The 26,553-nt window shown below is 38.0% G+C and overlaps 1 protein-coding gene across 1 annotated transcript; it reads right to left on the reverse strand.

Moving 5' to 3' along the window:
- Positions 1-1,706: 1,706 nt before the first annotated feature.
- Positions 1,707-20,521, reverse strand: LOC133460188 (ubiquitin-fold modifier 1). The gene is made up of 6 exons (XM_061740756.1): positions 20,461-20,521; positions 20,303-20,359; positions 13,895-13,952; positions 8,134-8,173; positions 7,261-7,293; positions 1,707-2,554 (listed from the first exon to the last, which is right to left on the reverse strand). Coding segments are annotated over exons 1-6 (264 nt in total). The 5' UTR covers positions 20,463-20,521; the 3' UTR covers positions 1,707-2,480.
- Between the last annotated feature and the right edge of the window lie 6,032 nt (positions 20,522-26,553).

Consider the following 26,553-nt stretch of genomic DNA (forward strand, 5'->3'; position numbering starts at 1 on the left):
GTTTCCAGAGACTTCAAAGAGTTAGAGTTGTAGAGTTTGAGTTAAAACATTTCAAAAACTAAAGCAACTGAAACATCTATTTAGCAGCTTTTCAAATAACATGACATCTCTCTGGGCTAAGGTGCACCGTAAGATGAACTGTGGAATGTTGCATTACTTTGAGGTCAGATGTCCATGGGATAGAAACGGAACTGTACACCAGCTGGTTCAAGGTATAGCGCGATGATGCAGCTTGAGTTTTGTTCACAAACCCCATTAGGCTAAAGCGGGACACTTTATTTTCACACCTTGAAAGGCATCAATTCAAGCTGCACTTTTAAGGCTGAATTATGGTTCTGCGTTAAACCAACGCAGAGCCTACGCCGTTGCGCCGTCGTGAACCCTTTGGACTTCTCCGTCACTCCATTTCGCCGCGGTGTAATACCCCCCCAGAGCGCTATTTTTTTACTTTGCTTAGCTTCTGGCTTTTCCCAGTGAATCAAAGAGATAAGGACAACTATTGTGCAAAAAAACAAAAAAATCACACACACACACGAAGAAAAGAGCGCTGAAAGTTCACGACTGCTTCACGAATCGGAACTGGAAATGCGTTTCTACCAAGTAAACCAATCACAGCCCTCTCGGTCTGTGTTGGGTCTGCATCGCCTCGACGCGTAGTTACCTTTTTTGGAGGTGCAGGTCATGTCTACGGCGTAGGCTACGGAGAGACTCCCGCGTAGCTGCGTACCCTACGGCGTAGGCTCAGCGTTGATTTAACGCAGAACCATAATTCAGCCTTAATGCATCCATTTAATTCATTTTGCTCTTAGTCATCTTGCAAAAACTGTCCCCTTTTCAATAATCACACTGGCATGAAAATTATTTTTTTCCCTCAAAAACAGAACAGAATTGACATATTTTAACATCCTTTTAATCATTTAAGTAACTTAAAATATGGTTAGTGAAGAAATCCTGCAAATCCCTGCAGGAATGAAGCAATGTTTCTATCATCAGTAGCAGCGCCGCAGTGCGCGGCGCCTGCTGCATTCAGGGTTCACCGTGGCCTTTTGCCATTTCAGAAGTACATTTCTGGTGAATGTGCCTCGCAGAGACTTTGATTAGAATAAATGAGAAAATCAATTCCCTCTGCTGCCCTCCCCCACCCGAGTCTGCCTCCTAATGGATGGATGGTGGGAAGTAGCAGTGCTCCGTCTGCTGTGGAGTACAGCACGCTTCATTATTCCATCCAGCCTGCTTTTTGCTTTTGCTTGGTTACGCGTTTGCTTTTCATGGTGAAGAATAAAAACCATTTTTCCAAACAAATGACTCAAGACCTTATTGGTAGATAGTGATTAATGCGAGCAGGATAATAAGCTGCCTCTCTGGATTCATCAGTTAGAGATGCAATGAAGTGGTGCTTCTCGGATCAATAAATGTGCTAATTTTATTTAGTTGAGTTTTCAAAAGAAAAAAACAGATTTATTTTTTACCCCTTAAAAAGAAGACACACGACAAGCGGTTGCAACATTTGACATTTATTTCCCAGATAAAAAGATGAAATCAGTGTTTTTGGGGCTGGGTGGTCTGTACTGATGCTGTAATTATCACAACATGTTCTGAGGCCTTTGCATGTTAAACACAGCTTCGTGGAAGCTTCTTTTATTATCATCATTTTTTATTTTAATTGTAACCATCAGTTCATTACTAAGCTACCCATACAAATCAAATAATTTCAGGATTTTCTGTGTTTAATGTGTTAAGATAATTGATGAACTACATAAATACAGACATAATACATAGTACATGGTACAGAGCGGTGTTCATATGTGAGCAGACAGGGGGCAGCAAAGAGCCATGTACTTCCTGGGAGACGGAATGGTTTCATATTTTTATCTGAGATAGTCTTCTATGAAGCATCTGGTCCACAAAACAAGTTCAGTACGAATCTATGACTCATGTTGTTTTGGGTTTGAGGAAAACTTTTCTGACAACATACTGGAACTAAAAAGAAAAAAAATGTGCAGCAAGGACCACTTATAAAGTGGCAGTTATCCTTAAAACCGCAGTGGGGGGTGGTGGGGGCTCTCATGCTGCCATGAAATGCCAGTAAAAACAAAAGTAAAAATAGAAGAATGTTTTGTATTTTTCTGTGACGTTTACAAAGATACAAAAGCCACCACCGACTCGGCTTCTATCCTCAATTTTAGCCAATCGATACACACAGCTACCGTCGGCGCTGTATAGAATTATTACTCAGCATCTCTGCCGTCTCCATCCCTGTCTCTTTAACTTTTGAACTTGGCTGAGAATGAAGATGCAGGGACCGTGAAAATGTATTTGTGTCATCGGTGAGGTTAAATATGGATATTCTCATGTGAGACACTGTCAGTGGAGGGGCAGGACATAAATATGAGCCACGCTGAGGTGTTTCCTGGGCCTGAAGTGTTATATGATTCTGCTGGGTGAGTCATGATGCCGTCGACGAGGAGAGGCAGCATAAGTCAGTCTCCTTGTCCTCCCACTCTGTCTCTGGGAATGATGCGCAGCTCCGAGCCGTGTTTTAGAAACACGTTCCCTGCAACACAGGACAGAGCATTGCATGAAGATCACAGCTGAAAATCCTCATGTCCTGCCCAAACGTTTACCAGGTTACCAGGATCACACTTATCAATTATTTTACAATCCAAATCACTAAAATGTGTGGATCTTGTCAGTTTCAATACAGCACAACTAATGTTCAAAGCAAAGAATCATTCATTACCGGGGCATGTACAGGGGATATTTTTTGAAAGAGAGGGAGCTACAACCTCAGGGGTCAGTTTAATTTAAAGTTCTCAACAGACGCACAAACACTGAAGAGCTTCTGTATGTCGACCTGCGGATGAAACTGTGGAACAACCTGAACACGGAGCTAAAACAAAGTAGAAACATATCACCATTTAAAAAAAGATACAAAGAAACATTCTATTCAAAAACAGATGTGAATAAACATGTAGTTATGTACATTTATTAATATATGTAGATATATAGATGTATATTATGGATATAGATATGTTATATGTAGGTATGTATATGGATATATTGAGTTGTATTATACGTACAGTGTTTATATATCTATATCTCTATTAATATATACTGATTTATAGTTATATGTAGATATATAGATTTATAGTAATTTTTATTTATATAATTGGAGGTAAATATATGAACCAGTGTATATATAGCATATCTACTCTTATATAGTTATTCAAGTATATTGTTATACCATTGCTGTCTATTGTTCTCTATTATATTGTAGTATTATAGTAAAGTAATGATAATGTAATACTATGCATTATAATTACTTCTATTATTACATACAAACATAGTAGCACAACTACTGTAAATGCTGGATGTTTGTTTTGTTTTCTTTTGTTTGCTTTGATTTGTTTGATTTTGACTATATTTATATATACATAAATTTGAGTATTATATCACTGTATAGAACAGTTATTAAAGTAGGTATAAGTATTTTATAAGTAAGCTTATTGAAACTCGTCTTATTACATGTAAGAATGTATGTAAGATTCAGGGGTAGGACTCGATAAGTGTTTACTTCAATCCTACTCCGTTTCAAGCATGTTGGTGGATCCGTGAGTGCTGTACATATTACGAAAAAAAGTGCCCATAAAATGACTTGAGATCAATTTGAGCTGAGTGAACAGAAGGCACAATCTGACAGAAGGTTCCTGACCTGAGCCGATGCTCGCCAGCCCAAATAAAAAGCTGTTGTGAAGCCACACGTCTGCTTTTGGCTGAAGCAGGAACGTCTTGATTAATGACTCACATAAGAGAATAAAGGTGAAGCCCAGGAAAAGAAGGAAGTCTGATTCACCAGGACCTGACAACAATCTCAGAACCTGAGGTGAATTCTGACTAAATAGAGCGGCCCTTCTTTGCCTCCAGGTCTATGTTTAACCAAACCCAATTTTTCTTGAAAAAGAACTGCAAGTCCCACTGAAAGAGAGATGGATCGAGTTAAATTAGGACTTGAAGCTTATACTGAAGAATTCTTATTTACAGATCCCGTTTTTCACAGGCTGAACATCAAACATCTCTGTTATGAATATGTGATGATGGCTGACAGTGTTCAGTGCTGATGAAATCTCTGTAATACCATACCAACACCAGCGTTGCCTGAGAGACTGCTTGAGAACTTGAAAACTTTCTTCCTGAGGGAGAATTTAGACGCCCCCTCTCTGTCAAAATCATTTTTTAAAATGAAGATTTCTTTTCTCCAAACCTGTCGCTCCAGAGTGAAAACAAACCACGGATGCTGAATGTTTTATACACTCACTACTCAGTAATTTGTATTTAACTTACACACACACCAAAAGACACGTTTTATTGATTGTAATAACAAAAGGACATCTACGGAATCCTGCTTCTATTAAAGTATGACTTTATCTCATCAAACACAAGTCATAATTACTGAGATCACTGAGACATCGAGGGCGACTTCGAGTTACACAGACTGACAAGACATGAAAGGACATCCTAAAAGTCTCAATGAGCTAATTAAATCTACCCCTGATATTACAATTTAACAAAAGGGGATGTGTGGAATATGAAATTAATTACATCTGAGAATCTTCCAAGCGGGATAATTGAAGCCCATAGCTGCACGAGGGCCGGTGCGTTGGAGCGGGTGGGCATGAAATGAGCTTGAAAGGAGACCGTGAGGATTGCTCAAGATGGCTAGAGCTGCAAATTACTGCAACGCCCTAAGGCTTTTTGATTTGGTGCATCACCGGTGTGCTCCGGAGTATTGAGGCGACACGAAAAGACACTTCAGCCCCCTCGAGCACAAGGCTCCATGATGCATGATGAATGACCAATTTAACAGCAGGTTCCCTGAGTGCTGGGAACCTTATGGCCTTATGGTCATACATGAAGATTGATGCATAAAAGCAGTTTAATAAACACGTGCGCCGTGCAGTACCTGGACCTGGTATGCCGGGGGAAATGTCACTGCTCATGCCGAGCCTTCTGATGACAACAAAAAGACTCTCAGGACAAAGACAAATGGCGCTTTTACACTAGTACCTACTCAGCCTGACTCGGGTTGTGGGGCTATGATAATGAGGCTCTGTGCTGATTGGCTGCCTGAATGACGTGATACACCGCTACGAAAAAATGGCGGAAGCTCCGGCCGACGGAGTTAGTTGTGGGCGTGGTTTCACGCATCGCTCCTGTCGTGACGTCACGACAGGAGCAAAATCTGAACGGCTCTTAGAAGCCACATCACACCCGCTCATCCGGGCGGCTGTACAGACTCTGCAGAATTTGGTTGCTTTCCTCCTTCTCTGAGTTGGCAGGCTGAGGGGAGACCACTATACATGTTAAAGCAAGAGAAAATGTGTTTTTCATAATAGGTCACCTTTAATAGGGGATTCAACGTCGGGTTGAACCTCATCGGGTTAAAGCTCATCGGGTTAAACATTTCTCTTCACCCTCTACAAGTGCCACCTGCAGAGTACAAGGCCCTGGTGGAGAACTTGGTGCAGTGGTGCGACACCAACCACCTTCTGCTCAACACCAGCAAAACCAAGGAGCTGGTGGTGGATTTTAGGAGGAAAAGAGGGACCTCAGCCCCATCACCATCAAGGGAGTGGAGGTTGAAAGAGTGGACTCCTACATGTACCTGGGGGTACACATCAACAACCAACTGGACTGGACCGACAACACATAGGCTCTTATCAGGAAGGGGCAGAGCAGGATACTTTTCCTGAGAAGGCTGAGTTTGTAACAGGCTACTGAGAATGTTCTACCAGTCAGTGGTCTCTAGTGTCCTGTTCTTGGCCGTGGCCTGCTGGGGAGGCAACATCTGTGCCAGGGACGCTACCAGGCTGAACAAGCTGGTGAAGAAGCCAGTTCTGTGGTGGGGACCGGGTTGGACAGCCTGGAGGTGCTGGCTGAACAGAGGATGGGGAAAAAACTGGCGGCCATGCTGGCCAATCCCTCCCATCCACTGCACATGGAGCTGACGGGGATGAGGAGCAAATTCAGCCACAGATTTGTCCTCCTCCGTCAGAGCACAGAGAGATTTGGACAGTCTTTTATTCCAGCTGCACTCCGACTCTACAACCAGGCCCTGCAGGCACAGGGAGACCTGGAGCTGGCAGTGCGAAGGCCCTATTGTATCTGTAGGAATTTTTATCCTCGTTTTTCTGACGAAATTAGGGCTTTTTTGCCCCCTAAACATGCCCCAAAAGTCACCAAATGTTGCACGCAAGGCAGGCCTGGCGATAAATTTGATATTTAATAGTTTGCATTAATGGGCGTGGCCTAATGGCTCAACAGCGCCCCCTAGAAAACTTTGTGCCTCAGGCCCCACAATACGGTTTGACGTACATGCACGAAAATCGGTACACACCTGTATCATGTCAAAACTTAAAGAAAAGTCTCTTGGCGCCATGGCTGAAACCCAACAGGAAGACGGCCATTTTGAATTAATCGTGAAATTTATGCCATTCCTTCGGCAGTTGATACGGCCCGAACCGTAACGCACACCCAGGTGTGTTATACATCAAAATGTGCGTCTCCATCCTGCAACGACGCGCATTACTTTTCTCAGTCAAAAGTGTTACCGTGGCGACGATAGACACCAAAAAGCGCACCCCTCCTTCATCTGATTGGTCCGTATTTGATAGTTCCTATTTTCTGGCATAACTTTTGAATGGTTTGACATAAAGACTCTTGGGTGGTGTCATCGGGCTCGGTTTTGACTCCTTCACCTTAATTGTTGCAAATTAGCCCCGCCCCTTCTTCTGATTGGTCGATATCTGATAGTTCCTACTTTCTGCCATAACTTTTAAATGGTTTGATATAGAGAGTCGTGGGTGGTGTCATCCGCTAAATGTCCAGGCCTGAAGAATCTACATGCAAGTCATACAAGCTTCCACTGCAGCCTGAACGTGCACAAGGGTGCGAGGGCCCGTTAATCGCTGCTTGCAGCTTTAATTATTATTGCATTGTCAATTCTGTTTTTCTGTTTTACTTCCTCTTTTTAAATGTCATGAGCTGTTTGACAACCGATTTTCCCCAGAGGGGACAACAAAGGTTTCAATTAATCAATAAACTTCATCGGATTAAAGGTCATCGGGTTAAAGCTAGTGACATTTGGCCAATAATACCTATTAAAACATGTAACAAATGTAAGCATTTCCCCTTCACATGGAAAAAATAAACTTTTTAAAGATTATCCAAGGCAAAAGGTAAAAATCCAATATAACGGCTCACCTGCTGTCTGGGCAGGGTTGATTCCTATTCCATCTGCCAAGAAACCACGGAAGAAAATGTAAATACAACAAAAAGCACAGCAATTGTTATTCAAATGAAAAGTAAAGAAATTATTAAAATAAGAGTCTCAGCAAGCAGTAAGTAATTCTATCTGGACTGATAAAAGACCAAACAACCGTTCTGACATAACTTAAACTCGGGTTTGAATCATTTAGAATATAAACTACATTACTACAACTACATTACACATATTGTTTGTGAACATGAAACTTATTTTCCTCACTTTCAGTACAAAGTACAGCTCATTTAAAAAGGAAAAAATGTCATCTTTAGTCAACCAAAGCAGTTTATTTCTGCATTGCGACCCGTTAATAATGATTAAAGAGGTCGTTCTGGTGATTACAACAACTGTGACCGAATTAATCCATCTGGATTTATGTTACAGTTTCAGGCTCAGATCTGGTTAAAAATGAGTCTTTTGGTTAAATGAGGGAAACCGTTGCCCAGAACTATCCTTATTTTTGGTATAATATAGTTCAAACTACTTAGAGCTTTGGTCAAATCCACAAGGGCACTTAGAAACAATCCTATGTTGAATGAACTATTAGTGAAGTAGATGAAGCAACTTATGAGATCAAGTCTAAACTGCAGATTGTGTCACTAATGACTTTTGTTTTATACCAATGTGCTGTAGGTGGTTTATTCCTCTTCAAACTGTAACACTCTGATCTTATTAAAGCTACTTTGAACTTTAACTGCTTATCAAAACCCTCAGAATGAGACTCTCTGAGGAACATCAAAGTAGATCTCTACTGCAAAACTTGCAAACCCTTTTGCACTTTATAAATGTCCAAAAAAGAAAAATAAACTCACCATTTGTTATTATTGCACTGGTTGCTGATGGCACTTTGAACTGTGAACAAAAGTGAAGATCATTCAAGTGAAATTCAGAAAAGAAATGAACATTTCAGAAAAACTTCAACAGCATAAAAAAACATTTTGATGGAACAATCAGGGACATGGTGGTAACCCAGTTACACCTGAGCAGAAATGCTGTTGTGGAAGAAAATGCAATAAAAAAACCTTTTGAACTTTTTTGCGGAGCGATTTCATGTAACAATGTCTACAGAAACAGAATTGGTGAAAAAAAAGGCAAAAAAAGAAAATAATGTGTGTAGTTTCAGTTTTTTGGATTTAAGACAGACACACACGTTTAGCAACACTTAGAAAGAGAGCCTGAAGGAAAGATAGACATGCTTGAATTTCTGGAGGAAAATCACTCAGCACAGTCACAATACATGTCCTACTTGAGCGTTACAGAGCAGGATGAGGCTGCTGGGATTTACAGAGGGAGCAGTCTGCCACCAGGAAGATAAGGTGAGCAAAGTTCTGCCAGGTAACAACACAGTTCAGGCCAGAGCTGGGCTCATTTGATTTTTGGAAGAAACGTCACAGAGCTTATAAAGGAACATATAACAGAGTGAGCTAACGCTTGCTTTTTCATCTTCTAAAGAAAAAAACAACTATTTACATTTAAAATGATCTTAGTATGTCCATGTACAACAAATCCTACGGAAGAGTATTAGGGCCATGCAGGAGAAAAAATATTTGACAGGGGAAGACTCGAGAAAAAAGTCGAAATGTCGAGATTAATGTTGAAGTACAATTTTGCAGAGGAGGTGTATAATCCAGGTGCCATAAAGTAAAAATCCTGTCCAGCAGTTGTTCCAACCGGTCACTAAACCAGCTCCTCTGCAGGTAGATGGTTGTTAGTGAAAACCCTTGTTATAAATGTACAGGCTGATCCAGAAACATGGCAGGGTTTTTACTTTATGACACCTGGATTGTACACCTCTTGAATGTGCTTTAATGTTGTTTTTTTTTTTTACAAAATCAAAAATAGTTTTGAATCAATCTTAAATTAAGACCAATTTTGAAAAGGGGTCAGTCTCAAAGCACCATTAGTCAAATAATTGTCTTTACATTAAACTGATATTTGCTCATTAAAACATATACCTGTGGATCAGCCTGTACATTTAGAACAGGTGTTTTCACTAATAACCATCTACCTGCAGAGGAGCTGGTTTAGTGATGGTTGGAACAACTGCTGGACTGATTTTTACTTTATGGCACCTGAATTATACACCTCTGCAATTTCGAGAAAAAAGTTGAAATGTCGAGATTAATGTTGAAGTACAATTTCAAGAATAAAGTCGAAATTTCGCTTTTTTCTCAACATTTCAACTTTATTCACGAAATTTTGACTTTTTTTTCAACATTTTGACTTTTTTCTGGAAATTGTACTTCAACATTAATCTCGACATTTCAACTTTTTTCTCGAAATGCATAATGAAAAAAAAATCTTCCGACTCTAAAATATTATTTTTATTTTCCTCCTTATACTCTTCCCTACAAATCACCACAGTTCCAATAAATCACCAACATGTGGATTCCAAACCTATAAAACAACAGCACGGTGACCCAGTATTACACAGTTTAGTGTTAAATACAATTCTTCAGTCCCAGCGCCACTCCTCCCAGGAAGCTAAATCTGTTAAATCTGAAAGATAAAAACTAAAAATCTACTGTGAAATCACGTTCCATCAGTCTGCTGGTTTGTAACAGAAGCAAAGTAACAGCCTGCAAGGACGGCTGGCAAATGTAGTACTGCTTTGAGTTTGTTACACACTATAAAAATGATGTAAACTTTAAAAAGGGACACACTGTGTGAAATGAGAGGAATTTATTTCCCAAACATATCACACAAACAAACAGCATAAGAACATTCAAATTATTAGAAAAGCAACATCTTTTGGATCAGTACAAGTAACAATTATAGAACATTGAAATAGAGATCACTGAAACCAGCAGCTGCTGAGACTGATCATTTGACATGCTGGAAATTGAAACATAGTTGGTTATGAATGTATTTTTTCTTTCTTTTTCCTGTATTAGATAAGTTGTGAAGTTCTAGACTACAAATGAAATGAAATGAAAGTGTGGACTGCTTTTCAGACTTTTTGACAACCTCAGATGAATCTTAACTGTGCAGTGTTTTTGTTTTGTTTTGTGTTGTGTTCTCATTTCACTGTCTTCATTTTGTGGAATGTCTTTGCTTTTTTTTTTGCAGAGTATTTTTAATTTGATATTGTCTTTATCTAGTGGAAATGTATTTGGTTTGCTTTTATTATGTTATGTTTAGTACTGTATTATTTTTAAATGTTGGCGGACCCCAGGGAGAATAGCTGCAGTTATGCTGTAGCTAATGGGGATCCTAATTAATCAATTAAACTGTTCAAAACAAAATCTCACTTTCTGTGCTAGAGAGCAGTGGAGTGATTTCTAGCTAAAAAAAACAACAACATGAGCCAGAGACTTTTGTTTGGAGCAGCATAGCGCTCAAACTGTGACAGTCAGACACAGAGATCAGTAGATCCTTACAGATACTTCACAGACTAAGATCAGAGAACATTTATCCAGCATCTGAATCTTTATATCCTCCTGCTTTTAACCTCAGATCATGCTGCATTTGCTGAACTTCAGATGGGGAGTCAAAAGGCTTCTGCACTTTAAATTCTTATTAAATTCTCGCAGTTATACAGTTCACTAAACAAAATCAGCTGATAATGTTCTGCTCCCCAGTAGTTTATCTAATATTTTATATTGTGAATAAAAAAAAAATACTGTTGTAATTTTCTCTTGAGTCAGAAGTTGGAAATTCAGAAATGCAATATATTAATACCAAAACTGTAACTGGTGATGGATTCCCCTGATAAGCAACAGTTATTAATATTGCCCTCTAAAAATTAGTAACACAAATAAAAATGCTGGCAGTGCGGCTGAGTGTTTATTGAGGCAAAATACGTTGGAGCGGCATTCCCTCTGAATGTGGATCTGGAAGTTGGTTTCTTGCACTCTAAGCTGGTGCAACACATGACTCAAAACAACTATAAAATTGTTGTTCAAAAGGAAACCAGTGCTGATCGTGTGTGGCAGGGACTGCTTTGGTGTGTGGGGTTAAAAACAATGTGTAAGTTTAAGTAAGTGTGGTAAAGCGCTCAGGCTCTCCACTGTATAGAGGGTCTGCATTGACGTCACTTCCCCACTGGACCAGCCCCCTTACTCACACTGAGTGGCAAAACATCAGCAAAAACAGCTGCAACTAGTGGAGAAGACGGGATAACAGCCGATTATCGGCTTAAACTAAAGGCAGTTGGACTTGACAGTGACCCGTACAGTTACCCCAAGAACCAGTGGTCCATGGACATTAATATTTGGTACAGTTACCAAGAACCAGTGGTCCATGGACATTAATATTTGGTACAGTTACCAAGAACCAGTGGTCCATGGACATTAATATTTGGTACAGTTACCAAGAACCAGTGGTCCATGGACATTAATATTTGGCCACGAATCCAGTTTCCTGATATTTATATGTACTTAATTTCTACGCCGGGGAAATACACGAAGCAAAGCTTGAAGGCAGACAATGATACAAAATGGGAACCGCAAATCCACGTTTCGGTGTCTGGAATCCAGTTGTTTCTCTGAATTGCAGCGATCCATTTGTCTCTTTTAAGCTTATTTTTCAGCAGTCTGTAAAACGATAACTCCGATTTCTTGCTAAATCTATGAGTACAGTCGATCGCACAACAGCTCTTTCCCATTTTAGATGTTTTCCAGTTGCTCAAACTGAAAGTTTATGCTGCCACTCAGTCTTTCTGACACTCAGTCTTTCTGACACTCAGTCTTTCTGACACTCAGTCTTTCTGACACTCAGTCTTTCTGACACTCAGTCTTTCTGACACTCAGTGGGCGTAACCCGCTGTGAAGTCGCATCTGTGACATCATGCGCATTCCCTCTATAATGTATACAAAGATAAACAGTTACCGTGAAGGTTTGTGATGATTATTGATGCTGTAAAACAAGTGGACTTAAAATCACTGAAATGTTGAATTGTGACATGTTTAGTCGATCACCACTAGGGGTGTAACTATATATCGTGCCATGAAATTTCGCAATACAAAAACGTCACAATACGTGTCGTGGAGGTGACAAAGTGTATCGCGATATTGGGTTATTAATATGAATCTATTGTGTTGACTAGAAACGCGCATCCGACCGCGACCGCGGCCGCATCTCGACCCGCGGACCAAAATCTTACTCCGCTCAGAAGAAACTAGTCCCATTTTGTGTTCCCGTTTTGAGCTCTGAACTTTTACTTATGTAAGGCTGGTGTAGAGTTAAGCCTTAACTTATTAAATTAAACCTTTTTGGGGTGGTGAGTAGGATAAACACGGGGACAACTTCTGCTGAGTTCCAGTGTACTTTAATGTCCCTCAACAGTGTAGGATTTTAGAACATCAACACAGCACCTAGTGCCGTACTGTGGCGTATCACTCCGCCCAATCTAAAACAGACTAATCACTACAGATAAACTGACTAGTGTCATTATAGTCCCTGATTTACATCAGAATATAAAGAATATATTTATAAAATAATGAACCCTGAATTACCAAAATAAACTTAACAAAAATAAATCTCCTCTTACACTTATAAGGTGAGCATGAATCAATCTTTTTTATGATGTAAAATTGTATGTATTTATTTACTTTTATTTATTTATTTAATTGTAGTTGTTAAATTAGAAAGAAAAAATGAGAGACATGAGAGAAACTATTCAGTTTGTGGCTAAATATTTGTACTTGTATGAAACTGAAGATGCATAATGCAAACCTGACATTTACTTTTAGTTCAGTTTGTGGAAAATGGTTGGCCTGGCTTTCTCTTTAAAACTTAAACAGTTAGTTAGGTTGTTAAAAAAAATACTGCTATAATATCGTATCGTTATCGTTATCGTGTATTGTACCGTATCGTGAGATTAGTGTATTGTTAGACCCCTAATCACCACACACAAGATCTTCTCTCTCTATGTACTTATGGAGTAAGATAACTTCCAAAAAGATGTGTCCATGTTATAACTATTCGTATTCGTCATTTCAACAGTTTTTCGACTCGTACCCATAAACTTGAATTCGTGTTCACAGTGAAGACTCGTAGTCATAGAAATTACAGTTGTATTCACAAGACTTTGCACTCACAGCTTTTAGATTCATACTCACATAAAAACAATCCTAACCCTAATAATTTATCAGACTCGTGTGTGACAGCAGAATTTGGGGTACAACTTTTTTATTTACATACAAATGTTTATCATTACGAATACGAATAGTTATAACATGGACACATCTTTTTGGAAGTTATCTTACTCCATACGTACTCCTGTTTGAAGACACATAAACTCGAGGTTTACAGTTAGCTGATTTACCTAAATGTTACATCATGATGGCTCCAGAAATACAGCATTCTGTGCCTTGACCCATCAGACACACCTCTTCTTACAGGCTTTTGATTTGCTTCTTAAAGCCCATCTTTTCACCTCTGACACCTTTTGAGTTGATGTTTTGCTTCATTTTTACATGTATTTTATCTGATTTTATTGCCTTTGCTATCTGTTGTGTTTAATCTACTTTTCTGTGCAGCACTTCTGTCCGCTGTGGTTGTTTTAAACTGCTTTATAAATAAAGCTGGATTGGACTGAATACACATTTTGAGCACAGACTTCAAGCTTACCTCCTCGGCTGCAAACTTCAAAACAGCAGTGAACGGCGTGCTTTCTGGGACACTTAATCTGCAACAAAACACACGAAACAGCCTTTAAACAGAAAAACCCATCAAATCCTGAATGCATTTCCTAATCGTCCCTCTGGCTACTTCCCCCCAGCCGTAAGTGGACTGTGATTTGCTTTACCCAATTATCTTATTTTCCTGTGAAAAGCAAATGGTTTCTTCAGTGTTTGAGTGATTTACAATGAAAGAGTCCCAGCAGCACAATTCTCCGGTCTTCAATAGTAAGTAGAGGAACAATAACTAGAGATGGAAACAAAACCATTTATGGCATAGCTACACCCAATCCACTTCCAGCTGGATGCTTCTTCAGTGAATCCTCCCGCAGCTTTCAGAAGGGAGCAGGGATCTCAGATAGGCCAAACTAAACACAACAGACGCAGTTTTCCGGAGATAAAGGTAAAAAAAAAGATTGCAAGGCTATAATGTAATGGCCAAGTAAGGTAATGCGGAGACGGCTGTGGTGGTGGAGGGAAGAAAATCAATGGGCATAGTCAGCAAGCCTGCAGCAGCAGAACACTAAAATAGCAGGTGGAGGGGAAACCAAACTGGTAGGATTACAAAGAAAGGACTACAACGCTGTACTGGGGAGAGTTGTGTAAACTAGAGATTAGTTGTCATACACTGCAAAAACTCCAAATCTTAACAAGAATATTTGTCTTATTTCCAGTTAAAATGTCTCATTTTTAGTAAAAAAATCTCATTACACTTAAAACAAGACTCATCACCAGTAAAATTACTTATTTGACAATTTTCACCTGTTTTAAGTAAGTTTTCACTTGAAATAAGTAGAAAAATCTGCCAGTGGGACAAGATTTATCTTCTCATTACAAGCAAAAAAATCTTGTTCCACTGGCAGATTTTTCTACTTATTTTAAGTGAAAATCTACTTGAAACAGGTGAAAATAGTTTTTCCAGTGATGGGTCTTGTTTTAAGTGTTATGAGATTTTGTTTTGACTAAAAATGAGACATTTTAACTGGAAATAAGACAAATATTCCTGGTAAGAGTTTGAGTTTTGCAGTGTAAAGATGAGTGACATGGGTCACCTGTGTTAAGCACATAAATACATGAAAAAGTCATGTTTCAAAACTGTTGACAAAAACTCATCATATGTGTCACAAATATGTTATTTTTGGTTTATTTGTTCATTTCGGTACATTTGTAACCGAAAGTGTGTAGGTAGAAGCAAGGCTTATATATACCTACCCCTTTTACTGGTACCTTACATTGGTTACAGCAAATACAAAAGAGCAAAGCTCAAGACTTTGAAATGAATTATCAGTAAACTCAAATATCCCACCATAGCAAAAGATAAAAAATAGTGCATAGCTCAAAAACCCCAAAAATAAACTTAAATTTCCCATCATAGCAAAAATAAAAAGTAGTGCATTGCGCAAAACCCAAAATATAACAGTACAAAAGTTGGCTAACTTAATTTTCCATACCATAATGAGAAATTACGTAATTTTTTTAAGTCTTTTAAGGCTGAATAGTGTCCAACATGATTTGATATTAACAGGACAGTTGTTCCAGATGTTCACCCCTTTGACAGATACACAGTGATTTTTTACATCGGTTCGGGTCTTCAGTTTTTCAAATAATAAAGTTCCTCTCATGTTGTATCTGGTGTACATGGTTTGTATTGTAATATAATCAACTAAGTCCTTGAATTTCAGAATTTTTAAGCAGATGAATAGTGGGTTGGTCGTAGGGCTGTTCGATTAATCGATTTTAAATCGTAATCGCAATTATGTAATTAGAACGATGTTAAAACGTGAAACTCGTAAAAATCGATTTTTCACTTTTTTTTTTTTACCTTGTCTACACACATATTAATGATTGATGGAAATACCTCTCAATACCTGCGACAAGTGCCCCATCAGAGAGGCTCTTTAGTGTAGGAGGGGGCGTCGTAACATGCCACCGCGCATCCCTCAAGCCAGATGCAGTAGACTGGGCGGCTCGTGTTCCTTGCAAAAAACTTGCAAATGTGAATAGCAAATGTAATGACTGACATTACACACCTCTACCTCCTTCATGGGTTGCATTATTATTTAGCATGCAAAGACCCAGTTTAGTTTAATTAGAAAATGTCTTGTTTTATTTAATTGGAAATATAACTTACTGTATGTTTGCAAGTGCTGATTTGCTGATTTTTTTTTTTTCAGAGATAAAACTTTATATTTTATTATATTATTTTAAACTTTTTTTCCAACTTATTTTACAGAGTTTTGCACTTTATTCATTCATTTTTGGTTTAATAAGAGCAAAGTTTGCACTCAAAGCCCAAAGGGGCAAATGTTCAATAAAAAAACAGCATATTTGAAATAATTTCTTTGCCTTTTGTCAATTCACAAAATAATCGTAATCGAAAATCGGATTTTGAGAGAAAAAAAATCGAGATTTTATTTTTGGGCAAAATCGAACAGCCCTAGTTGGTCGACTCACGGAAAGGTTTTTTACCAATGATTTTTATGGCTTTCTTTTGTAATAAAAATATTGGATTGGTATTTGTTTGTGTTTCCCCAGACCTCAATGCAGTATGTCATATATGGAGCTATCAACGAGTAATATAAAGTGATTTATGCATTTTGAGAGAGGAAATGGTTAGCTTTGTACAGAATTGCAATGGATTTTGACATTTTAGATTTAACATGATCTTATCTTTGTTATCTTTTATCGCAGGCATGCCTTCAAGGGATGCATTTAGGTATGTGCAGCAAAGAGGAACAAAACCCCTCCTCGCCTGGTGGAGCAACCTGCAAGCAGCGGGACGGATGCAGCTAGGAGGAGGTGTATTTTAGAACCGTGGCCTCCAGAGGAGGCAACATTTCTGTTGTGGAAAAAAAATATCTAATACCACTGTATAAATACATTTTAACCACCAGGTGACTGCAATATCTGAGTAAGATTGGAATTATATTATAACTCCTCAAGAATAAAAACTTGGCGACAGCTTGACTTAGCGCATTTAATTCGCAAAAGGGTCAAACACACACCTCTGAAGGTTTGATGAAAAATGAGACTGAGAGTCACTTGTACAAATGTTTTACCAGAACAGAAGCTGTTGGTTTTAGACAAAATCCCATGCAATTTCCCATAACAATCCTTACTGCTGTGTAGCACGGCTAAACCCGGCCGCATAGACACAATACTGGTCTGAACTGAGCGTACTCACAAGTTTGGGAAGGAAATAAACTTCACATCACAATATCAAAGCACGAATCTGCATGAGCACCATTCATATCATTTAGCTGATCCTTCATCTGTACTCGTTTCCTTTCCAGCATTGTGGATAACTGTTCAAGCTCATATCCGTAAACGGCCTGCTGGCTCCCTGGCGTCCTGTGAGCGGCATGTGGAGGAGATACTACCAGTAAAAACTGCACTGCAAAAACTCAAAATCTTACCAAGAATATTTGTCTTATTTCTAGTTAAAATGTCTCATTTCATTACCAGAAAAATAATTTGTTAATCGACAATTTTCACCTGTTTCAAGTAAATTTTCACTTGAAATAAGTAGAAAAATCTGCCAGTGGAACAAGATTTATCTTCTCATTACAAGCAAAAAAATCTTGGTCCACTGGCAGATTTTTCTACTTATTTTAAGTGGAAATCTACTTGAAACAGGTGAAAATTGTCAATTTACAAGTTATTTTTCTGGTAATGACACTTGTTTTAAGTGTAATGAGATTTTTTGACTAAAAATTAGACATTTTAACTTGAAATAAGACAAATATTTGCAGTGTGTGGGTGTGTGTGTGTCAAAATGAGCACTAGCAGCGAGATTAACAACACCAAAATCAGCAAACCTCTGTTCAGTATTACCCTCAGTCATTAAATAACACTTTTTAGAACTACAACTGCAATACCATGATATTTTTGCTGAAGGTTATCAGACCGGCAGATTCTCATACCAGCCTATTCTGCATATTGATTTGGCATGCACAGATTTTACTTCAGGTGCCCATCATGACACAATCCTCCCATTAATCTGGGCTTTGGACTATGACAACACTGATCGCTGGGATTTTATGATGACCCAGTTTGGGGTTCAGCGTCTTGCCCCAAGGACACTTTGGCACATGACGGAGCTGGGGATCGATCCTCTGACCTGACACGAGAGGGAACTGACTGACTGTGTCCACCAAGAAAGGACATGATGCTTTATTATAGTCCTTCTGTTCATGTTAGCGGCTTTCTGACAACTGTAATGAATTCATCGTAATTGTGATGTAATTTCATGCTAGTAAATAACAAATTTTTCTAGCAGTATGGGGCCAGATTTAGATAGAGATGCACCGATCGATCGGCAACCGATCGGTATCGGCCCAATAATGGCCCTATCGGTTTTGATCGGAAATTAATAGTTCAAAGCAGCCATTCAGATGACGTTTGCAACACCAAACCGCCGCTAGGGCGTGTGTTCCCACATCTCAGACCCCAGTCTCTAAGGGGGCGTGACCGTCTCTACAAAACATCAACACTGAAAATGGCCTCGCCAGTATGGGAGGTTTACAATGTCCGAATAGGACAACAAATTTGCAGTTTTCAAAGTGTGTCCAAAGGAGATACCACGAGGAGGAATGTTACAAAAGAATTTCAACACAACGAAGCTGATAAGACATTTGAACGTTTTTTCACACAAAGGAGTATATTGAGTTGCCAAAGACATCGAGTTTAAATGCGTCGTTAGCTGCTTGGATCCCGGTACGTGCTGCCGCATCGTAAATATTTCACTGATGAATGTCCGCCGGAGTTTTACCAGAATATACACAGTCCAAAGCCTCACGCAGGAGGACAGTCGTGTCAGTCGCTTCAAGAGTGACATGTGGAGTTCTAGTGTTAAGAGTTTTGCTTCACTCACAATAGTTTCCTCACACGCAGCGGATGCTACCGCTAAAGCTTTCACAAAGCTTAATAATTCATAATAAATTTTTATTTTAAGATTTAATTCCTCTTTCCACAGGAAAACTAAGGTTTATAGTTTACAACTTGTATCAGCTTTTAGAGAGTGACATGTCTGCTGTTGTTTGTGTTGGTGCACATGTTGTACATAATTATTACCACAGGAAAGATTAAGCTGGTAAACTACACATACTCTTTGTAAGCCGAGTCTAAATCATCTCTAAGAGTCTCTAGAGGGAAATATTGCATATTGCCTCAGCCTGCAATAAAACAAACAATTCCTGATACCTTCTCATCTCCTAATTTTTATACCTAATAATACAATGTCAGTGTCGTGTACATGAGACAACACTATTGACGAATTTATGGATTTCACGCTGTGATCCGTGATCGGCCCTCAAATATCTGACCCTGTAAATATCCACTGGGCTTACATCAAATACATCAAAACACAACAATAAAAAACACGTTTCTGAACTTATCAATATGACTCTGTCCTTCACAGGATAAGTAAAATGGATCACTGCAAAAACTCAAAATCTTAACAAGAATATTTGTCTTATTTCTAGTTAAAATGTCTCATTTTAGTAAAAAAAATCTCATTACACTTAAAACAAGACTCATCACTGGAAAAAAACAACAATTTTCACCTGTTTCAAGTAGATTTTCACTTGAAATAAGTAGAAAAATCTGCCAGTGGAACAAGATTTTTTTGCTTGTAATAAGAAGATAAATCTTGTCCCACTGGCAGATTTTTCTACTTATTTCAAATGAAAATTTACTTGAAACAGGTGGGTTCTCTCCGGGTACTCCGGCTTCCTCCCATAGTCCATAAACATGCATATTAGGTTAATTGATTATTCTAAAATTGCCCGTAGGTGTGAGCGTGAGTGTGGTTGTGAGCATGGTTTGTGTGTTTATATGTGGCCCTGTGATGGACTGGTGACCTGTCCAGGGTGTAACCCCTGCCTCTCACCTGAAATGAGCTGGGATAGGCTCCAGCAGACCCCCGTGACCCCGCAAGGGATAAAGCGGGTATAGATAATGGATGGATGGAGGTGAAAATTGTCAAATAAATTATTTTTCTGGTGATGACTCTAAATGTTGAAATAGCAGTAAAACCACATTCATTGATGAAATGACATAAGGGATGGAAAGGGGGGATGGAAGTTTTACTGGGGGGAAGATTTGGACCGTTTTTACTTCAGGGGGGGATCCCTCCTCATCCCCCCTCAACTCCAGTATTGCTGACACTCAATGTAAAACGGAAATTGACTGATTATTGGGCACAGTGAGATTATGTCTGTGAATGACATCTCTTACATATGCTATATTTGAGCTCACATTTTATAACAGCATATATGTTGACAGCAGCATGGAATAGTAAACGCTTTGAAAGCTTTAAGAGCCTCACACATGTGGAGCGTCAGCTGTTTCTACTCACACTTTGTACGGCAGCCGGGGGTCCGACGTCAGGGTGATTTTAAACGTTACTTTGGACCTAATGACGAGAATGAAAAAAGCGCTGTCAACAGCTCGATTCTGGCCAGTCCACAACAAATGTATTAATGGAGATCAGACAAAGGAAAATGTAAAACTTACATGTTTTAAGCAAGCCACTCCGTTAACAGCCTGTGTTTTTCCACAACCCGGAAGTCCGAAGGACCCCGAGAGACACGTCATCCTTGTAGTTTTCACTCAAGTTGCTCTCCTTTTTCTCCTTTATCTAACGTAGTACTAGGTTTGCTTTGGTTTTTGATTTTTTAAATGTAACTCAACATTTTTTTTATTTAATTCTGACTGATTTAAATAAAGGGCGTTATTTGTTCCCCCAATTGACAGGCATTCATACTAAAGTACTAAGATCTACGTAAACACCATTGATTTCTTTTTAAACAAAACTTTATTGAAAATATACAAATTCTCAAAGAGGATAATAGACAAATATCAATTTAAATGCAATATGAAAAGAAAGGAAAATACAAATTTTTAAAAATGGGGGTTCTTGTAAGGAACACACAAAAAAAAACAAAAAAAAACAAGGCACTCTAAGAATTAAAAGGTGCATGTGAATAACAAAATAAATTTAGCATTTAAATCCACATAATGGAGCATAGAAAAGGAGAGGAATTATTAAATTAGAATAAAAAAATAACAAGCAATTTCTAGACTTATTTTACATGCATTTTTGTTTTCTACGCTTTTGAGACATGTGGAAAAAAATCTTAAAATCGTTAATAAAGCCCCGGAGGGACGGTTTACAATTTCTCCATTTGGCACAAAGAATAGGGTACTTACCCAGTACCAAAATTATATTAATAATATCAGCAACAGAAAGTTCAAGGTTCCTTTATTTGTCACACCAAATATATAATCAGACATACCAGGAATGCAATTTGCGTTTCCCTCTCATCCACGGTGCAATAAAAGCAGGTAAAAACAATAAAAACAATACATAAAAACAGACAACAATAGTGCAACAAGTTGTGGCAATAAAGTGCTATGAAGAGTTTCTGTTTAAGTTCTAGTGCCTTAGACCAAAGACAGTGGGACCAGACTGGGGGGGAGAGTTCAGCTTCCTAACAGCCTGGTGGACAATACGGTTTGACGTACATGCACGAAAATCGGTACACACCTGTACCATGTTGCAACTTAAAGAAAAGTCTCTTGGCGCCATGGCCGAAACCAAACAGGAAGTCAGCCATTTTGAATTAATCGTGTAATTTTGGCGCAATTTATGCCATTCCTTCGGCCGTTGATTCAGCCCGAACCGTAACGTGCACCCAGGTGTGTTATACATCAAAATGTGCGTCTCCATCCTGTGACGATGGGCAAATTTTCGTCACAGGATCTTCTTACCATAATGTGAGCTTCATGGTGTGATTATGGGGTTGTGTTAATGCTCAATCATATAATCAATAATGCTGAACGATTTTGATAAAGTCATGGGAAAAGCATATCCAGCCCAGACAAATCAACTTCTTTATGTGGGTTGGAGCTGTAAAACATCCAGTGATATTAAAAATCACCCACCAGGATTTAGTAGACCAGCAGACAGAGAAGGTGCAAGAAAACTATTGTGGCTGAAGATAAATAGGAGCATGATGACAATTGAACAAACTCCATCTAGTACAGAACCCTGTAAAATACTCTGGTAGCAGGTAAGTAAAAATTGTGGCTACAGATATTGTAACACATGCATTTTTTGAAGAAAAAAAAAATAGAAAAAATGTCCTTAATGTTTTAGGGTCTAAAACTATTTTTTTTTGTATTTTTTTTTTATATCTTTCTATTTTATCTAGTAGCCAAAACCTGTTTCACAGAAAAAAACTGTTTTGGCTACTAATTTATTTTTTTTTCATTTTTTTTACATCAGTCTTTTTTTTGTCTAAAATTTAGACAAAAAAGACTGATGCAGTTTAAGCGGTGTAATGACAGCTGCCAAATAGAAGTGGGAAAATGGGAGTAGACTCATCATGATTAATCTGTGTTACTGTGGATACATTTGCACACTACTGATATTTCCCCTTCCCTAAACTTCCCCAGAAAGTTCAGACATTCAAAGGAAGCTGTCAGAAATGAGAAAAAAGAACAGAGGATCACAGTGTTAGCAGAAACATATCAGGATATGCAGTTTAGGATTTCACAGAAAAACATTTTCATAAATACATTTTATATGATGTTGAGTTAAAACATTAAAACAGAAGAGAATATTGGCTACTAGATAAAATAGAAAGATATTTAAAATGAAGTAGTCAGACTGCTAGAAGTTGCCTTGAGTTTTTCACAGAAACAGATTTTGCATCCAGTGCCTAAGCCCTTGAAGGTGGTGAGGAGGATATAATTGCTTTAATGGTTGTGCAGCCAGCCATTATCCTCCTTGAAGAATTATGAGGGAAAACTCACAGCAAAAAAAAAAAAAAATGGATTCAGTCAATGATGCAACTTGTGGTCATGTGAAACAGACCCCCTCTCACTTCTAAAGTTTTACACATTATGACATAAAAACAAGGTTCTCAGCAGGTCCTAAAAAGTAGGTAAAGACCACAAAGTCAAGATACATAAAACCTTCTGAATGAAGAAGAGTGTACTTTCTTAACTACATGCTTCTATGTACTGTACTTGTGAGCCCAGTCCACAATATGTCCATCACACGCTGACCCTTGTGAAACAGTTGTCCAATTATCCAAAAGGTCTCCGATAAACCATCTGTTTAACATGTCAATCGATAGGCAGGAATATTGACATGGTTGCAGGTTCTTGTGCTCATGAAAAGGGCATATGATATCAAGGTGATTCAGTATGTGAAACACAATACTATCAATGGTGAGCCGTATACAGCATAAATACAATTCTGTGCCCACAAGTGCAGATGCTGCAGCAAGCATCATATCCACTTCACTTCACATGTAAATTATGTGAAAACATAGCTAAAACATGTGAGAAGCCCCAGTTAAACCATCCATTAGTTCTAAAGGCTTGTGTTTGGCATTTGGCTGTCATCGTCTTGTTGTTTTTGTGGCGTAGGAGATCATATCTGAACAGCTTAGAGGTGGAAAAATAACAGTAATTGTATTTATTAGAACAACTGAATTTAGTGAATGATATATTGCAACCCAGTCTGACTAAATTGGTATTTCATGTGAAAGGTTCTCATGGTTCTCCTCAAACAAGAGACATATATTTATAGAGCCAGTGCCCACTCACCCACAGTGGTCTTGTAGGTCTTGTACTTTATTTCATTTCATTTTTTGTATTGATCTTGTTTGATTTATTTTGCAGAAAGGGTTTTATTTTCTTCTGGGTTTCATTCGTACTTGACAAATTACACAACTGTATTTCTCTAAAAGTTGGGATGCAGCGTAAAACAAAGAAACGGAAATCTAAAATGCTAGGGATATGGGCAACAAATGGCTGACACAGTGGTACTACAAAGAAACACCTAGAAGAATATCTTAAAGCTAAAGAGCCTTTGCATGTTCTCCCTGTTCTCCTTGTGCTTGTGTATGTCCAAAAACATTCATGTTCAGTTGTTCAATTGTAAGTTGCTTTGGATAAAAGAGTCTGCTCAATGGTTTATAATAAACAGAGCATCTTAAGCAGTTGTCAGAGGTAAAGATGGGCAGAAGTTCACCAATATATGAAAAACTACATCTAAAAGTTGTGAAATAATTTCAGGAAAATGGGTTTTGACTAAAGATTTCCAAACCTTTGAATATGTCATGTGTCATCATTATAATATCTTCAAAGGATTCTGAGAACAGTGGCTGCTTCAGTCTAGTCCTTTCAGCAGCTGGAAACATGGCACACCATGATGCAAAAAATACAACAAAGAAGACTCAGGACTGTTAATTAACTTTACTCTCATTTCAATGAAAAATGGGACACCATCCATCTACCAAGACTCACTGTTTTTCCCCAAAATATATGAACTGTTAAAAGATGAGGGCGACACAATGGTAACATCCTAACTTTTCTGAGCGGTGTTGCTGCCATCAAATTAATCATTACCTTCATTTTCACCTTATATGGAGCATTTCCTTTTTTTTTTGCATTAGGACAAAAATATATTTAAGTTACAGAAATGTATTTTGATTCTGTGATAAAATTCAAAACACTTAGAATTAAGATGGTAAGCAAGTCATATATTCATTTTTTTATAATTTATTTCTCCTCTCTGCCTACTGTACAATATACTTACATGATTCCTTACTCAATATACAACAGCAAACAAAAACAAACCAACAAACAAAAAATAAACAACAAACCCAAATACAAGATGTGGCATACAACATGCAATGATGCACTATAATCAGAGTGAAATAGCAACCAAGACTGAAAGAAATAAGAGATAAGGTAGTATACACTGTCAAACTATGCGTCCAGTAACCTGCCTTTACATTCCACTAAATTGTACCATTCCTGCAGAAAAGTAGTTTTCCTGTTGAAGGCAGTGTGTGTAGTGTTTTAGGTTACAGAGAGAAATGGGCCCCAGACTTTCAAGTAAATATCTTGTTTATTCAACAATTTGTAACTCAACCTCTCATATGAGGATATTTTAATCATTTCGTCCCATCATTCTTTAAATGGTATTTCTCCCTTTGACTTCCAGGGACGTAGTGCTATCCTGCATCCAGTGATGAGTGCTATTTTGCACCATGATATCAGATGCAATTTAAAACCATGTCCCTGCAGTATCACTCCGAGGAGACAGAGCATTGGTTCCGGCAACATTTTATTAATTCAATTCGAGCAGCAGACACAACAAACTGCAAGAACGATGGACAAAAATGATGGCTATGAGATACTTATAATTAATAAAAGATGGAAGAGGAGAATAGATAGATAGATCTTTATTGTCATTATAACTATGTACAACGAAATTAAAAGTGCTCTCCAGTCAGCGCATCATATAAAAAATAAATAAATAAAATAACTGAAAAATAAATCAATAAAATGTAATATAAAATATAAACAAATAAAATAAATATATATATCTCTAGACACATTCACCCTTCCACACACACATCAACACACGGACCCCTCACACACAGAGCATATCTACCACAAAGCTATGTTTGAGACTAACTATTATAGTCTTGTTCTATAGCTGCAACTATGACTACTGACTCTAACATACTAGAGTTTACACTAACTAGAGATTTACCAACAACAGCTAGAGGTTTACTAAACACTAACTAGAGATTTACCAACACCAGCTAGAGGTTTAATAAACACTAACTAGAGGTTTATTAACACTAACTAGAGGTTTACTAACACTAACTAGATGTTTACTAACACTAACTAGAGGTTTAATAAACACTAAGTAGAGGTTTACTAACACTAACTAGAGGTTTACTAAACACTAACTAGAGGTTTACTTACACTTACTAGAGGTTTACTAAACACTAACTAGAGGTTTACTAACACTAACTAGAGGTTTACTAAACACTAACTAGAGGTTTACTAACACTAACTAGAGGTTTACTAACACTAACTAGATGTTTACTAACACTAACTAGAGGTTTAATAAACACTAAGTAGAGGTTTACTAACACTAACTAGAGGTTTACTAAACACTAACTAGAGGTTTACTTACACTTACTAGAGGTTTACTAAACACTAACTAGAGGTTTACTAACACTAACTAGAGGTTTACTAACACTAACTAGAGGTTTACTAACACTAACTAGAGGTTTACTAAACACTAACTAGAGGTTTACTAACACTAACTAGAGGTTTTACACTAACTAGAGGTTTACTAACACTAACTAGAGGTTTACTAACACTAACTAGATGTTTACTAACCACTAACTAGAGGTTTACTAAACACTAACTAGAGGTTTACTAACACTAACTAGAGGTTTACTAACACTAACTAGAGGTTTTACACTAACTAGAGGTTTACTAACACTAACTAGAGGTTTACTAAACACTAACTAGAGGTTTACTAACACTAACTAGAGGTTTACTAACACTAACTAGAGGTTTACTAAACACTAACTAGAGGTTTACTAACACTAACTAGTGGTTTACTAACACTAACTAGTGGTTTACTAACACTAACTAGTGGTTTACTAACACCAACTAGAGGTTTACTAAACACTAACTAGAGGTTTACTAAACACCAACTAGAGGTTTACTAAACACTAACTAGAGGTTTACTAAACACTAACTAAAGATTTACTAACACTA

The sequence above is a fragment of the Cololabis saira genome, chromosome 14, assembly GCF_033807715.1.
Source record: "Cololabis saira isolate AMF1-May2022 chromosome 14, fColSai1.1, whole genome shotgun sequence".
Lineage (NCBI taxonomy): Eukaryota > Metazoa > Chordata > Actinopteri > Beloniformes > Belonidae > Cololabis > Cololabis saira.